Source organism: Choristoneura fumiferana, chromosome 4, assembly GCF_025370935.1.
Source record: "Choristoneura fumiferana chromosome 4, NRCan_CFum_1, whole genome shotgun sequence".
Lineage (NCBI taxonomy): Eukaryota > Metazoa > Arthropoda > Insecta > Lepidoptera > Tortricidae > Choristoneura > Choristoneura fumiferana.
The window spans coordinates 3,799,665-3,816,455 of NC_133475.1; the positions used below are offsets into that span (position 1 = coordinate 3,799,665).

A 16,791-nucleotide genomic window follows, 5' to 3' on the forward strand; every position below is an offset into this window, starting at 1 on the left:
AAACTCGGAAAACCCCAAAACACCAATTTTCATCGAAAGCGTTGCAGCATTTTCTGAGATTCTGATTATATATGTCGGCGGCCGATCGTAAAATCCGTCAGATCACGAAATTCCTAGGCATATCATGAAACGCCGCCATTTCATGATTTGGTCAGTTTAGGCAAATCGGATTTTGTACTTGTAGCAAAATTAGTATGAAGCCAGGAGTTAGAAAAATTTGAAGTACATTTTGATTAAACAATAGCTAAGATTAACGACTTAATTCGGCTTGGGCACTTCACCGGCCGCTGCCGCGGCACGCTCGCTTCGCTCGCTTGGCTCGTGCGTTGTGGTCACAATTCATACTAACCTCTCTTGTAGGTACCTCCTAAATTATTTTTAATAACCTGTTGATAACAGAGAAAAATACTTTACGATGTGCCCGGTATAGAGTTAGGAATATCGACAAATGCGTTGCTCTAATCGATCTGCCGTATTGTTTCTCAGGCATATCATGAAATGATGCCATTTCATGATACGTCTAGGAATTTCGTGATCTGGTTTTTAGATTTTAGACTAATAAACCACTACAAACGTTTTAATTTGTCACTGTAACTCCCTAAATACCCACCTATATTTTTTCTTAAAGAAAACTACCCACAAAATATAATAAATTTTAATCGTCATATAAAACTACCTTGAATTTTTTGAACGTTTGTTGGGGTTTGTTAGTCTAAGATCTGGTAGCATGGTGTACGGTTGTGTTGCTCTGAAGGTGAGCTCTAGTTGAGTTCGAAACGCGTCAGTGTAGTGTGGTGGTGGTGATAGATGGGTTTGTGTGTGTTCTTACAGTATGGAGGTGGAGGAACTGCATGAACACGCATATCTTGCATAAACTTAGCTATCATAAGGTCACGGGTAAACAAAGAAATTCTTTTAGTTCATTTACATGGACCTCCGCAAAGTAATGCCTGATTCAATAAATTATCCCAAATTTCAACTCGATCTGACTACTGAACGTGGATCAAAACTACTCGTATCTAATGGCAAGATTTGAAACCAACAAAAAATATACAAGGCGATTCACTAGGATGAATTCACTCATCAGATTCTGACATTGTCACCACAATAGGCCTTATACATTTCCATTTTAACGAAAAAATAAATTAAAATTGGTCCATGTTTCTTTTTTCAGCCACGCCAAATTTACTTGATCAAAGACAACACTAACGAAATTCGATTCGTGATGCAAACTGGAAAGATGAACTTTACGCTTTTGGTCGAAGAATGCCGGTGAGTGCTTGAAAAATATTTAATAGCTGATTAGCTACATGCGTTTGTAATTCATAGACGCAAAGCTTCATAATAATACCTTTTGACGAAAATTGGTTAACCCTTCATATGCCTAAGATAATGATATATTATATTATTATAATGACATATTATGTGCAAAATTTAGGGACTGTTTGTGTATCCAGTGTTTAGCGTTAACTGACCGTTAAATGTGATGCCGTCTCCGTCTATTCGAACAAAACAAATAGAGACGGCATCACACCTAACCGCCAGTTAACACTAATAAATGGTGAAACAGCCCCTTAAGCTGCAAAATTAAAGAGTAAGTATCTTTTCTATTTTTTATTTCCGCAGAATTGGAGTCGCATACGAAGGGTTAAACTAGTTTTGTGCCAAGAAGCAGTGTAGGAAATTGGCCATTTTGTATCATCATCATCATCATGTCAGCCGAAAGACGTCCACTGCTGGACATAGGCCTCCCCCAAGGCTCTCCATTCAGACCGGTCTTGTGCTTTCGGCATCCACCGCGATCCCGCGATCTTAACCAGGTCGTCGCTCCATCTTGTTGGATGGAGGCCTACCGACAGCTCGTTGCCTTTGTATGTGTGGTGTTAAATAATAAAATACAATAAATATACAAAATAGTTGAAAGAAAATCTGACATTTAGGCACCCCAAAGCCTGAGGCAGTCAGGGTCAGGTGACTCGTTGCCAGAAATAGTGCTTTCCAAACAGTGTAATACCTTCAACATACCACTCGCAGAGTTTGTTTGTTTATACTCTTTATTATACAAAAAAGAAAACAAAAAGGTTACAGAAAAAAAAGTGTTAAGTACAAAGGCAAGGGAAAGGGTTCATTGAAGTCTAGCAAGAACGTGTTAGTAAGTATGCGGGGGGCTTCGATTAACTTTGTGAATCGATACTCGTACTGTATCGTAACTTGACGAGGAACTTAGAGTCTAAGGAGTGCATCATGACATGAGGATTGAGGAGTGTAGAGGCTGTCTTATTGTTTTTTTAAATACTCCTCATTTTTCAGTCTCCTGACCTTTCCGCATTGCTTTTTTTCAGTGTACCCGGAAGAGTTTGGAAGGCCATGTACCTCACTCGTAAAACCTTGGAAAGACAACCAGTGTACTGTGTAGAGAAGAAGTCCTCGATTTTACTTCCCGTTTTGTCACTTGATGGCTCCACGTTGGAATCTGTGGCGCCAAAGGACGGGATCCCTTTCAGCTGCTCTGCTCAGATCATGAAGAACTAACATCATCATCATCAGCCGGAAGACATCCACTGCTGAACAATGGCCGTAGAACACCACAATGATTGACAACTCGTTACTTGCATTCGCCGGAAGAACTAACACTGACTTCCTTTTTGCAGTAGTTTTGTTTTAAAAGATTATTAGATTTAAGTATGCAGGTGGTAGGACCTTGTGCAAGGTCCGCCCGGATTGCTACCACCATCTTGCTCGCTAATCCTGCCGTAAGCAGCAGTGCTTGCACTGTTGTGTTTCGGCGTGGAGAGTAAGACAGCCGGTGAAATTACTGGCACGTGAGGTATCCCATCTTAGGCCTCTAGGTTGGCAACGCGTCTGCAATACCCCTGGTGTTGCATATGTTTATGGACGGTGGTGATCTCTTACCATCAGGAGACCCATTTGCTCGTTTGCCATCCAGTCAAATAAAAAATAAAAAAAGTATATATAAAAACAAAAGACAGTACTTTATACAATGCTGTGAATAACCACCTCTGTATTTTTTTTTCGTATTACGAACAAATGTTACAGTTACCGATAGAGCTGGAAAAAATAATTCAGTATTCAGTATTCAGTATTTATTTATTGCAACACCTTTTACAAAAAATTCAAAAAGCTTTAAGTTTAAAATAAAACGAAAAAAGACAAAACGAGTATAGAAGTCTGTTAAATAACTTAAGATCCAACAGTAGGAACCCATTCAAAATCGTGAGCAGTTGAAAAATTCGCAGTATTATATATTTAGTATTAAGTTACTAGAGTAATAGATTAGTTTCGTTCTTTTTTTTATTTTAGTTTATAATTAGTTTTTAACGGCAGTCGGCTTTTTAATAATTTTAAATATAGTTCTTTGTATTTCATATTTTTTCGATGTTCCCGTGGAAAAGGTAGCCTAGGTTAATGTAGATAGGTACTAACATAGTTGTTTCAAATTATTGTGTCACTAACATACAATGCTAGCGACCGTAAGAATTTTCCTATTATGGTCTATAATAAATTATACAACACAATACAATGACTCTTAATTAAACACCAACAGATAGTAAGCAGTACAGAGAGCACAGGTATATAGAGATTTCCCAAGCATAGGCGGCTTTATTGCTTCAGAGCGTTTTATGTTCCAGGCAACTTTTACAATAGACAGAAAAAAGGAATAGGTTTTAGCAGATTATTTTTATTTTATTTATACAATTTTATACTATCCATATTTTTGTCATGGACGTCATGTTGAAATGATAATAAAACCCTGAGGGACTACCACTTTTTTTGACGATTGTAATGATAAGTGTCTCAATAATGTTTCGCTTTTAAACTCCGTACTCCAACCGTTTAGGCTATCGTGAAGACCAAAGAATTCGATATACATAAATACGCTAGAAAAATATAAACCTCCTTCGAGCAGTCGGGTAAAAAAAAACCTTTTTTTATGTACCAAGTACAACCCATAGTGCGACCTAAACATAAAGAACATAATATTAAATATATTGACCCGGATAACTCACGTCTTAAATCGAGTTTAGCCCGACTGTTTCGGGCTAATCCGTAGCCCTTCCTCTTCGGAGCAACGCGACTCGGCGGCTGCTGCAACACGCGCACTGCGCGCCGCCGCTCTGCTCGCGCGACTACCCGACGAAACTGACACCGGCACACAACTACCGCATTTTCATCGTCATTTTCATTATAACTGTCAAATGTAGAAAAGGGACATCGATTTACGAAAATATACTTAATAGCAATTGTATTTTGACAAATTATTGCTATCCGTAAAGATTTTACACAATTATATTAAAAGAGGTAGTTCGTTATTTACGTGCCGAAAGTTAAGCGTATAAAAAGAGCTGTAGTGTTTATTGCCGTGCTGACCGGATTTAGAAGAAAAGGACGACCGTGCTCTTTATAATGGGAACAAAGAGGACATGAAGCGTTGCGTATTGGCTGCAGTAGTGTTCGGAGCATAGCAGCACAAACCACAGATATAACTAGTTTACCAAGTATCCAAGTACAGTGGAGGAAACTTTCATAATCAATCTCGCTATGATTTCCTTGGCAAATTTATGGAATGTCAACATGACACAGACAAAGGTACCTTTGTCCAAAGTAAATATTATACAGTACAATAACTCTTTATTGCACACCAAAACATAGAAGCAGTATAGAAAACAAGATATATTATACACAGTTTTTTTAAATTATCTATATATATAAAAGGCAATGTATATATATATATACAGTCTAATTTTTTCAGTGCGTGTGTGACCGACATTTTTTTACCGTTTGTCTTGAATTTATCAATTCTCTGCCGTCATTTTACACCATAACGTCATCATTACAACACAACTCGCCCGCCGACAGGGAAACATGAGGCTGAAAATATGTAAATGATACCTGAAATTGCTAAATCACTGACGTTATTCATTCAGCACGAGTGACCGCAAATGCAATGACATCACACCACGCATACATTTCATGCACTGTTGCTATAATATTTTCAGAAAGAAAAAAATAAAAAGTGGCAACACTGTAGTGTCCTCCCGTTTTTTGCTCCTTGGTTTGAAAGGGATGACACAGTGTTGCCACTTTTTAATTTCTACTCTTTTTTTCCAGACTATAGCATTGGCCTGGCCATAGTGCACTTAATATACCTATTAGACAAAGGTACAATACCATCACTGCAGGTTGCGTCATCTCCGGCTTATACACGACTTAGGATTGTGCCCAGCCATTGCTCTCTCAAAACGGGAACACATTACTGGGATATCAAGTATCTTAATGTCTCAATGCAGATCTTTGTCTATCTGTACGCCAAGTTTCATGTAAATCCGTTCATGTTATTGCGTGATTGAGTAACGAATATCCAAACATCCAAACCTCCAACATCTCCACACACTTTCACATTTATAATATTACTAGCTTTTTCCCACGGCTTCGCACGCGTGGAATTCGGTTATCGCGCGCTGTTCCCTCGGAAACTGTGCATTTTTTCGAGATAAAAAGTAGCCTATGTCACTCTCGGGTCTATAAACTATCTCTATGCCAAAATGCCAAAAATCACGTCGATCCGCCGCTCCGTTTCGACGTGAAAGACGGACAAACATACAAACACACACACTTTCGCATTTATAATATTAGTATGGATTAGCTTAGTAGGAAAGGATAGGATAATATATTTATTCCGTATGACAGAAAGAAGCAGTGAAAACCATTATGATTCGAGTGCGAGTGAATAATCTCGGATTCCCTTTTCCAAGTATTAGACCGGGAGATGGTGACACAAAATATTAGGTGATTTGTACCAGTATGGCGGTTCTTCAGGGGTCTAATTACGGAATGACAAAAAAAGAAAATGATGGTCAGATGCCAGTGTTTGAAGTAGTAGGTAGTTAGCTGTAAAATTCAACGATTGGATACTTATCTTATAAAATTATTGTTTTTCTTCGTTATGTGATGGTTTAAAAGTGTAACGGATAAAATATTTTCTCACCGTTGATCCTTTGGCTTTGTATTTGCTCAAGATGGTCCTATTTTTCGGTGTTTATCCTGTCGTAAGTAGTTTAGCGGCCAATAACTTCACAATTTTGGCTTCGAAAGTAGCTCATTTAGTTTATAGCGAATTAAAATTAAACAGTCCCTAGGTAGCGTATTTACTTGGCTAGCGTATTTACGTCTCCAGTGTGACTTACAGCCCGCCATACCGACGCAAATACATGATTAAAAAAAAACAATTCAACCATTTGTTCCAGGCTAATTTTTGCACAGCTAATCATCGTCGAGTATCCATTCACGAAATATACCATGCCATACTTTTCTGGCGGTTCCAAATGGCCGCAATACCGCCGCAAAGGAGTAATTATTTTTTCACAAAACAATTTGTACCAGTATTGCATTTGGATTTTTGGAAAGTATCTGACAAAATGTGACCGTTATTATATTTTCCATACTTCTAGTAGGAGGAAAAAGTGCTACCATACTTGAAAAACTTATTTATTCGACACATTTTAAAAACACGACTGTAAAATACGTAAAAATATTTTTTCAATCATCAAATCATTGTATTCTGTACGTTTGGATATAATTCTACCTAAAAAAAATATTCTAGAATGTAACCATGGGGCGGACGACTGTCGGACTTAAGCCAAGACTAAGATGATAAAAAAAAATATTTTTGACGATTTGTACCAGTATGGCATTTGGATTTTTGGAAATTATATGATACATAATGATATGACAATTATATCATTTTCTTTTTGTCATTCCGTAATTAGACCCCTGAAGAACCGCCATAGTGGTACAAATGACCTAATATTTTGTGTCACCATCTTCCTGTCTATATTGCATATTTGGAAATTTTCAACCGCAACGTTTCAGCTTAATTTGATAATATTTTACCGAATATGGACTGAACGTACAGTAAATCTGTGCTTGTATCCACGTCATTGTCGGTAAGGAAAATTAGTAACTACTAATAATTAAGTATATATAAATCGTAAATTGTACACATTTATCAGTATTACATTGAACAGCTAACACTGCAAACGAAAAATCAATTCACTAATTTTAATTAGCAACATGACTCCAACAAAATTTTTATTGATTGCGGTAAGTTATAACATATTATAATTATGATAAGTTAATAACAGTTTATGATTAAATATTACAATAATCTAATTACTTCGATGTAATATTTTTAATACGTAATTGCTTTGGATTATGGTTTCTATAAAATCATTTTTTATAATGATGAATTTTAGTAACTGTAACTTTTAGTTTCTTTTAGTTTCCAAAGGACGGAGATTTAAATAGTTTCTTTTTTTGTTTTGATTTTTACTTTGATTCAGCAGATTCGATTCCTTTTATTACATCGTTAAATTCTTCACTTACTGCATTTGTTTTTAAGTGTTAAAAGAATTCAAGAAATTTTTTTTTCGTGAATATTTTATCTGCGTATAATTTATGATAATGTGTGTCAATAAAATATTATCTATGATGTTTATTTTCTTATTCTTTGACATATTTTTGGTTTTTAGATGTCCCTTATCGTAGACTACCCAGTGAATCAAGCCCAACCAGGTCAGTATAAATATTAATAATATAAGATTTAATAAAGTAATCTTATCATATTTTTTTATCTTTACTTAATATAAAACAAACTCTGTATGTATGTACAGTCAAGGGCAAAGATATCGACACGGCCAAAGTTACAAAAATATGTATACACGACTTTATGCACTTAACATTAAGGCCGTGTATACATATTTTTGCAACTTTGGCCGTGTCGATATCTTTGCCCTTGACTGTACGCTTAGAACTTTTAAGCTACGCAACAGACTTTAATGCGGTAATCATCAATGAGCAGATTGATCAAAGAGAATGGTTTATATTTATAGTACATATACATATAACGTGCGGGTGGAAATGAAGGTGGAAAAAGAAGGTGAAAGTTACCTTTGATAACTGCCTTTTTTTGCCTCTTTGTTATCAAAGTTGCAACGATGCATAGCCCAGTCAGGTCGCTATTTAATAAATATTTTCAACTCAATAAATTATACACTTATGCCTTATTTGAACATGCTTACCTAGTTTTAAACCATTTTGAAATCTATTGACATAAACCCATTATTCTTTTTTAAAGTAACAACTGAACATTATCTATGGCCGGTCGACTGCACAGGAAAGTCATATTGCGATGTGAAACCAGATTATTATCCCACTAAAGAAGTCAAAGCACTTATGGCACATGGGGTAAGAAAACAGAGAAAAATATATTCAACTTTATCAATAAAGTAAAAATCAATTTACTGACTCGCTACTGCGAATATATTTAGTAGTAGTAAAGTCATTGTTTCTACCTAGTTTTGATTATTTTTGTTACAATAAGATTCAATGAACATTGTGCTAGGTTACACGAGCTTAGCTTATAAAGATATAGTTACTAATAACGTTGAGTGATATTAACAATCACGTCAAGTATAAATTGATAACTGATACTAATAATATTTTCTCACACCAAAGATAAGACAAATTCGTGAGTCCCTAGTTAAAAATATTGACAAGTCTAAGCCCGTGTTAACTTAGCTAGTAATAACTTAATAAGACAGCGAATGAAAGAAATTGCTTCATTCTAATGACATCTGGCTAAATTGAAATCTCTCTTTGCTGCTTCCCCTAGGCTATACAAGGTTTTAACTAAACACTCACTCACAAATCTATTCAATTCCATAACTACCAATCTGTTTTTTTTTACTTATTTGGACTACCTAAATGTTGATTCGCTCGGTGATTTATAATTTTTAGGGTTCCGTACCCAAAGGGTGCCAACAGAACCCTATTACTAAGATTCCGCTGTCTGTCTATCCGTCTGTCACAGGGCTCTATCTCTTGAGTCGTAATAGTTAGACACTTGAAATTATCACAGATTATGTATTATTGTGGCTGCTATAACAACAAATACTAATAAAATAAATATTTAAGGGGGGCTCCCATACGACAAATGTGATTGTTTTGCCGTTTTGTGCTTGATATTAATAGCGACAACAGGTAGAAGCTTGAAATATTCACAAAATCTTTAGTTGTATAATCACTTAAAAATAAACAATTAAAATAAAATAAATATTTAAGTGGGGGCTCCCAAACAACAAACTTGATTTTTTTGCCGTTTTTTTGCTAATGTCTAATGTTGTATAGATAATGGTACGGAACCCTTCGTGCGCGAGTCCGGCTCGCACTTGGCCGGTTTTTATTCCTTTGTGACGACGAAGCTAGCGGGTTCGATCCCCGCGACGGGCAAATATTTGTATGATACAAAATAGGTAGGTAAAACCCCCGACTCACAAAAAAACGCTGCTTCAAATTTTAGGTCCCAAATATTTGAAAGTAAAATATATACCCATTATGCGTAAGATTCCTACCGCAGCGAACAAAAGAGCTGATGATCTTGAAACGGCTGAACCGATTTTGATAAAACATGTCTTAGAACCATTGCTAGAAAACCTGCTTTAAAAAAAACCGCATTCAAATCGGTCCACTCGTTTAAGAGCTACGATGCCACAGACAGACACACATAGCGGTCAAACTTATAACACCCCTTTTTTGCGTCGGGGGATAACAAATATAAATACGAATAGTACATTTGTTCAACACGGGTTAATCTAACAACAGGTAGCATGGTGTACGGTTGTGTCACTCTGAAGATGAGCTCTGGTTGAGTTCGAAACGCGTCAGTGTAGTGTGGTGGTGGTGATAGATGGGTTTGTGTGAGTTGTGTGTTCTTACAGTGTGGAGGTGGAGGAACTGCATGAACACGCATATTTTGCATAAGCTTAGCTATCGTAAGGTCGCGGGTGAGCAAGGAAATTATTTTAGTTCATTGATATGGACATCCGCAAAGTAACGCCTGATTCAATAAATTAAATAATAAATTCATTTATTTCGGGCAACACCACCACATCACCATGTATAATGTTGCAAATCACCATCAAATTTATTTATATATATATATATACTAGAGTTTACCCGCGGCTTCGCACGTGTAAACTATTTGATCTGGTTACAATTAAAATTCCAGGATTTTACAATATTCCCCTGGGAAATCCCAAAATTTATATCGTGATCTTCGTTGAGGTTGTGTTAATAACAACTGTACAAAATTTCGTGACTCTAAACCTAGCGCTTGAAATTTTAAGATTTGATCCCTATCCCGTGGGAATATCGAGATAAAAAGTAGCCTATGTGTTATTTCAGACATCTACCTACATATCAAATTTCATGACTCTAAGCCCAGCGGTCGTTATTTCGAGATTTTATCCCTATCCCGTGGAAATATTGGGATAAAAGTAGCCTATGTGTTATTCTAGATGTCCAGCTACCTACCTAACAAATTTCATGATTCTAAACCCAGCGGTTATTCTTTCGAGATTTTATCCCTATCCCGTAGGAATATCGGGATAAAAAGTAGCTTATGTGTTATTCCAGACGCCCATCTATCTACGTACCAAATTTCATTTAAATGCAGCAGCAATTTTGCAGGTGGTAGGACCTTGTGCAAGGTCCGCCCGGATTGCTACCACCATCTTGCTCGCTAATCCTTCCGTGAAGCAGCAGTTCTTACACTGTTGTGTTTCGGCGTGGAGAGTAAGACAGCCGGTGAAATTTAGGTCTCTAGGTTGGCAACGCGTGTGCAATACCCCTGGTGTTGCAGATGTTTATGGGCGGTGGTGATCTCTTACCATCAGGAGACCCATACACACACACACACACACACACACACACACACACAAACTTTCGCACATATAAGTAGGAAGTAGGATGTCTATCCGTTGTCTAAGTAGCACCCATAGTACAAGCTTTTGTTACGAGTATGTGTTCAGATATTAAATGAGTTTTTATTTTCAGCCTCGTATGAATTACACGTTCGGCAATATGGAAAATCGAGATGGGCAGAGTGAAGACGTAGCCTCTTGTGGGATAATACACGGGGTAAGTACCTACTTAGGCAAACCCAATCCAATTTAAAGATATATATAGTTCCCGGTTTACGCTTTAAACCGTGGCCGTCATGAAAAGCAAAAATCTAAAGACAAAGGTAAAGAGCAACTGTGACAGACTATGCTTTCCTTTCGTAAACGAATGACAGATTTCGCATACAAAAACTGTCATTTCGTTAGGCAATACGGCCTTTGTATTTGGTTACTTAAACAAAAGAGGATCAGCGCCGATCGCAAGACCGTGATATGCGCATTTTTTTTTTTTTTGAAAAATAGATGAATAATAATATTGATGAAGTAAATTTAATAATTATTTAAATGAGGACATAAAACAATGTAATAATATTAGTGAATTTAGCAGAAAATTAAAATCCTTCTTGATTATTCGACCATTTGAATGAATATTTTGATAAAGTATATAATTAATTTAATGAAGTATTGCTGTTTAAATTAGATTATTAATTTGCGATTAGGTTAAGATTTTGCATGCCAAATTGGGGCAGAACGATCATGACTTTCTTCTGACATGTGTAATATTTGTAACACCTGTGTATGTTCCTGCGAAATAAATAAGTTCATTTCATTTCATTTCAGTGAAAGTACCAAGATAATCTATTTTATTGTGTTTCAGATGCAGCAAATTTACTTGATCAAGGATAAAAATGACAATATACGCTTCGTGCCACAAACTGACAAATTTACAATCCATATTGCGGTTGAAGAATGCAAGTAAGTTTTTGCCCTACTATAAGAGTGTGAAACAGAAGGGAAGTGGGGTACAGAAAAATGTTAAGGCGCGTCACATTGGGAGGTCAAAAATCTCCAAAAATTGCGTTACGTATTCCTTGAATGCCCCCAATGCTCTTGTGTGGTCGTATAGTGCAAAACACTGTTTTCTTAATTATTAATTCCTTGTTACTATTACCTAATGCCTATCACCAGTGTTCTGCTATGTAATGTTCTGAGAAATGACTATTATTCGAACTGATAATTATGCAAAGTGATGATTATGCTAAAGTATCATAATTCGGAGAATCGATATTATGCAAGATAAAGGGAACCCCAAAAAACTATCGTGGTAGTAGTACTAATAATTAGTTGTTTGATTTATTGTTCAGAACGAAACGGGATGAAAAAAAAAAAAAATTAATAACTAAAATATTTTAATTTTAATGTCATTGTTATATTACAAATTTGTCACAGAAAATATCTTGCGACGATTTCGTTATTGGCGAAATGCACGATTATTTAATTTAAACAACCGTCCACTGAACAATTATAATACTTTTTTTTGTTGCTCCATTATTGCACAAAAAAGTTCTCAGACGCGTGTCTCAAGCGGATGGCACTCGCGCTCGCACTGATCGCAAGCGGTCCGAGATATCGTGTCCGTGAGCAGTGTCTATGTGTGCGTTGCTCGAGCGCACTTGTATGGAGATTGAATTCTGAACTATCTGTGTTTTGTACCACTAGGCCACCACGCTTTATTTTGCTTGTACCATCAGCCAAATATGTGGTCTACCACCCTAAAGTTGATAATCGTTTGCATGTCATAAAACAATAATGCCAATAGACGTGTCTGTCAACTTGAAAGTTCGACTTTAGCGACATATTAATTTGATAGGAACTTGTTTAAAAATTGATAGACCACTTATTTGGTTGATGGTACAACAATAATTATTTTTCAGACCATTTTTCATATTATTTTGTTTCCTTTCAGTAAGACCGGAAACGTTAAGAGGAACAGGCCCCAATACCTGAATAAATGGGCCCTGGAAAGAAATGAAGTTGACTGCATACAGACTATGGTACCATTCGTTTTTCCCGTTCTCTCACGTAATCTAAAATCATTGGAGTCCGAGGCACCAAGACACGGGATTTCACTAGGTTGTTCTGGAAAAATTCTAAAATACGAATTACCTCCCGGCAAAGCTCATAATATTATGTATGAGCAGGTACCTGCCAGACATAGAAGTGTTTAGATAAAATACTAAATTATAATGCCTTCCTATAGATTTGTTCACTCTCAAAGACGCGCCCTCCATGTTTGATGAATGTAGTTGATCCTTGATTGGCTGGCCTTTTGGAGAGGCTTTATTATTATTGCAGAAATTGGACCCAAGCCGTAGCAAGACGATGACGATTAAAATTTATTAATATATTTTTCTCAAAAATGTCCGTAAAAGTTTATATTATTCTTTACATATCAGTAGGTGAAGTGCATAGTTTATGGTCAGCGAAAAATTAAAAAGTTAAAAAGATTGCAGGCGCGCTAGCTCGATAATAATAAGTTAGCGCGCCTGCAATCAGTCACAATTTTTTTTAAAAGTTAAAAAGGCCATGGAAATGTTGGCACAAGTCGTATACCTACAGCCAAATCTAATGGGCGGTAGGTATCAGATATTTTGTTGGAACTTCGGACTTTTTTATTGGGTCTGAAACAGCTTGTGGTGTTTTCGGTGGAAAAATACACCTGCAGTTTATTTTTAATGAAAAAAGGCGGGAAAGCATAAGAAAAATAATTGGAATAAAATTAAATGTTATGATATATTTCGAGAAAAAGTTTAGTCTATTTCAGAATTATTCATCATTTTTGAGAAAAGCTTTATATTAGTCTCGGCTGGAATAGCAATTGCTGGCTTCGTATTAGTTAAACGGACTCGCAAGCTCGTCCGTTTAATACTCATACTCAGCCAGCAATTGGCTACTTCCAGGCCACGACAATAATCTACTATTGTGGATAGTTTTGTTTTGTTTGAAAAAAAATTATAGGTACTTAAGGCGTTACAGTGACAAATTACAACGTTTGTTGTGGTTTTTTAGTCTAACATCTGGTAGCATGGTGTACGGTTGTGTTGCTCTGAAGATGAGCTCTGGTTGAGTTATATTTTTGATAGAATTATAATTGTTGAAATTAATTTTCTCAAATGAAAGATCAATTATTTCTTTTGTATAATTATTCTGCATTATGTTGCCAGACGATAATGTCGAAACCGGCCACTCACACACTTTTTTTTTTGTTTAATTGACAAAAGGAAAAGAAATAAGTAAATGTCCATATTTCTTTTTAATTTATTGTTATAATATTACCCATAAAATGGCCCAACAGTGCGCCTTTGTGAGTGACAAATGATATTGTGAAATTAATTTATTGAAATTACCTAAATGTAATAATTATTAGATAAACACATAAATAATATAATTACCATTTATCTGTACAGTTGTTTTTTTAGTCATAACCATACCTATAGTTTATTGCAATTTTATGTTGTAAGTACCAAGGTCTTAAGATTAAGAATTTAACACCATCACTAAAAATCGTATGTATAAATGAATTAATTAGTATAGAGTATACAGGGTGTTACTGGCAGCCAGGCTTTTTTGTAAGGAAGGTTATTGTACCGTATTTCTATAACTTACCCGTGACATTCATTTAATGAGGGCTATCCCGTAAAAATTCGCCACTAGAGGCGCTAGTGTAGCGTGAGGTCTCCGAAATGTCAAATCTCATAGTTTTTGGGTGAGCTACGCGGGTTTATTTATAATTAGAATAAATTTGTGAATATTTTGCAATATCTGAAATTAATTATAGCAAATATGCGTTCCGGGGCAATGAATGTCTGTGTTTTGAGACAGTTTTGTCTTTCGGAAACCTTTGTCCTCCCTTTTTTCCGAACAAAACGGGGACTATGCAACACTGTGGCATGCTCGATATTTTTATGGTACTGTTTTAAGGTGTATTAAATATGATATTAATCTAAACTTTGTTTTCGCGCCCGTAATAACAGACTTTGAAAGCCATACTTAAAAGTGCGCCATCTAGTGAGACAAAAAACGATAGCCCTCATTAATAAGGTAAAATGCAGGCTTTATTAACTTTCTAACAAAATTATAATTGCCAGCAATCTATAGCAAAGTAAATCGACAAGTAAGTGTAAAACGACAGCCGAGAGATAATTTGATTATTTCTCGTCAATTAACTTTGCTGCACATTGCTGGAATTACAATTTTGTTAGAAAGTTAATAAAGTCTGAATTTAAGTTTATTAATTAAATTAATATCATTTTTAAGTTACAGAAATACGTTACTTTAATCTTCCTTAAAAAGCCTGGCTGCCGATAACACACTCTAAATTGAAAGTTTATTGATTATTTGATTGATTCGATAATTGTAATTGTAGGTATAATGTTTGTTGGGTTTAGTGCGACCAAAGAGGTTTATTTTTATGTGACATCAGTTTATACAATAAATGATTGTACAAACCTTCTTACGTCATTTTTTATTTTTATTTTATAATCTCTGTAAGACCTGTGACAAAAGACGGAAATTTTATTAAATCCCTGAGGAAAACTACGTAACACTTTTAGGGGGATCTAGCCATTTGTGTGACAAGAGGAGGGGGTCTTAAAATGATCCAAATTGGTGAAACATATATTTTTTATGTATATGAGTAATCCCTGACCAATTTACTAAAGATGAGAAAAGTATTGAAAGAGGAGATTAGTTATTTCCCAACCAAAGTTTAGTTATTTAGTCATAATACATTAAATTAACGCTTTCAAAAAACGTACGGATCGTTAAAAACCGAGGCTATCAATCTCTCAAAGGGCCGTCAATACACCTTTGACTAGTTTTGCAGGTGTCCAAGGGCGGCGGTGATTACTTCAAATCAGATGACCCGTATTCTCGTTTTCAACCTCTTATATAAAAAAACTGCCGCCGAGTAGCAAGAGAATGTTATTAATATGAAAAGTTTGAATTAAAAATAATTTAACAAACAACACAATTAAATTACGACTGAATAAAATGAGGTACTTATACCAAACTTAAAGTATCTTCATAAAAAAAAATCTAAAACGAATTATTTAAAAAAGAATCCCCTTAGGCAAGGTTCCAAAGATGCTGCTGGCAACGTTGCCACGATGTAGTATTTTTAGTAAAATATACGTACAGATGTAAATAGGTACTGAATAATATTTTCCTATCGGATTTTGCCGAAAAGCTTTTATTTATCTTTCTTTCTCAACTAGCTAACTGAAGTTGACTGAAGAAAATTGAGAAAGGAAATACGAACTTATCCGACAAAAAAAATTGAACCGCCGGAAAAACTGAAAAGCAAAAAAATAATAAGTACCTTTTTTGTTTGACCTTAATCTAGGTACCAGTTTGAAGTCGGTGCCTCAGCGCGAGCCAGGAGGAGTGGACCTATAGTCGTCTACCTGATGGGCTTCTATCACTCCTCCTGGCACATGCTGAGGCACCGACTTCGAACTGATACCTAGATTAAGGTCAAACAAAAAAGGTATTATTTTTTGCTTTTCAGTTTTTTCGGCGGTTCAATTTTTTTGTTAAAAGGTTTTTATTTTATACTTTTTCCCACGCTTGGGGTGTTTTTTTCCCAAATGTATATAATACCAACTTCAAGGTATACCCTATATAATAAAAAAAGAATAATGAAAATCAGGGGTCTATATTGGAATCCCTAATATCTTTTGTCCTAATTGTAAGTTCCCTAATAACTTTGGTCAGAATGATCTTTTGCCATAACAACGTATTCCCTAATGTAAATGCCATAACTTTTTTTACCCTAGTATTGTATGTCCTAATACTTATGTGCACTGACTATCGTCTTTAGTACTAATGTTCATATGTCCTAATAGTTATATATTCTAATAGTGAATGCCATAATCATGGGTCTATAGTGGAATCCCTAATGTCTTTTGTCCTAATTGTATTTTTCCTAATAACTTTGGTCATAATGATATCTTGTCATAACGACGTTTGC

At 35.6% G+C, this 16,791-nt stretch overlaps 3 protein-coding genes across 4 annotated transcripts in view; 2 read left to right on the plus strand and 1 right to left on the minus strand.

The window, feature by feature from the left end:
* LOC141427020 (uncharacterized) overlaps positions 1–2,643 on the plus strand; it is a gene marked incomplete in the record, with an annotated part of 5,522 nt that extends 2,879 nt beyond the window's left edge. The window contains 2 exon segments of the mRNA XM_074086240.1: positions 1,175–1,272; positions 2,343–2,643. Of these exon segments, the coding sequence (XP_073942341.1) occupies positions 1,175–1,272; positions 2,343–2,532 (288 nt within the window).
* Positions 1–4,177, minus strand: part of LOC141427021 (uncharacterized) — a 22,768-nt gene extending 18,591 nt beyond the window's left edge. Inside the window, exon 1 of the mRNA XM_074086243.1 lies at positions 4,029–4,177. The gene's annotated coding sequence lies outside the window, so the exon portion shown is untranslated. The remainder of the gene's footprint in view (positions 1–4,028) is intronic.
* A 102-nt stretch (positions 4,178–4,279) lies between these two features.
* On the plus strand, positions 4,280–15,273 carry LOC141427022 (uncharacterized). Of its 2 annotated transcripts, none has more exons than XM_074086244.1 (6): positions 4,280–4,608; positions 7,551–7,593; positions 8,156–8,265; positions 10,915–10,998; positions 11,638–11,735; positions 12,727–15,273. In XM_074086244.1, exons 1-6 carry the CDS (start codon positions 4,561–4,563, stop codon positions 12,986–12,988), a joined length of 645 nt encoding a protein of 214 aa, XP_073942345.1. In that variant the 5' UTR covers positions 4,280–4,560; the 3' UTR covers positions 12,989–15,273. The 2 variants fall into 2 exon arrangements, with proteins under 2 accessions (XP_073942345.1, XP_073942346.1); XM_074086245.1 differs by lacking the exon at positions 4,280–4,608 and adding an exon at positions 7,040–7,122.
* The last annotated feature ends 1,518 nt before the right edge of the window (positions 15,274–16,791 follow it).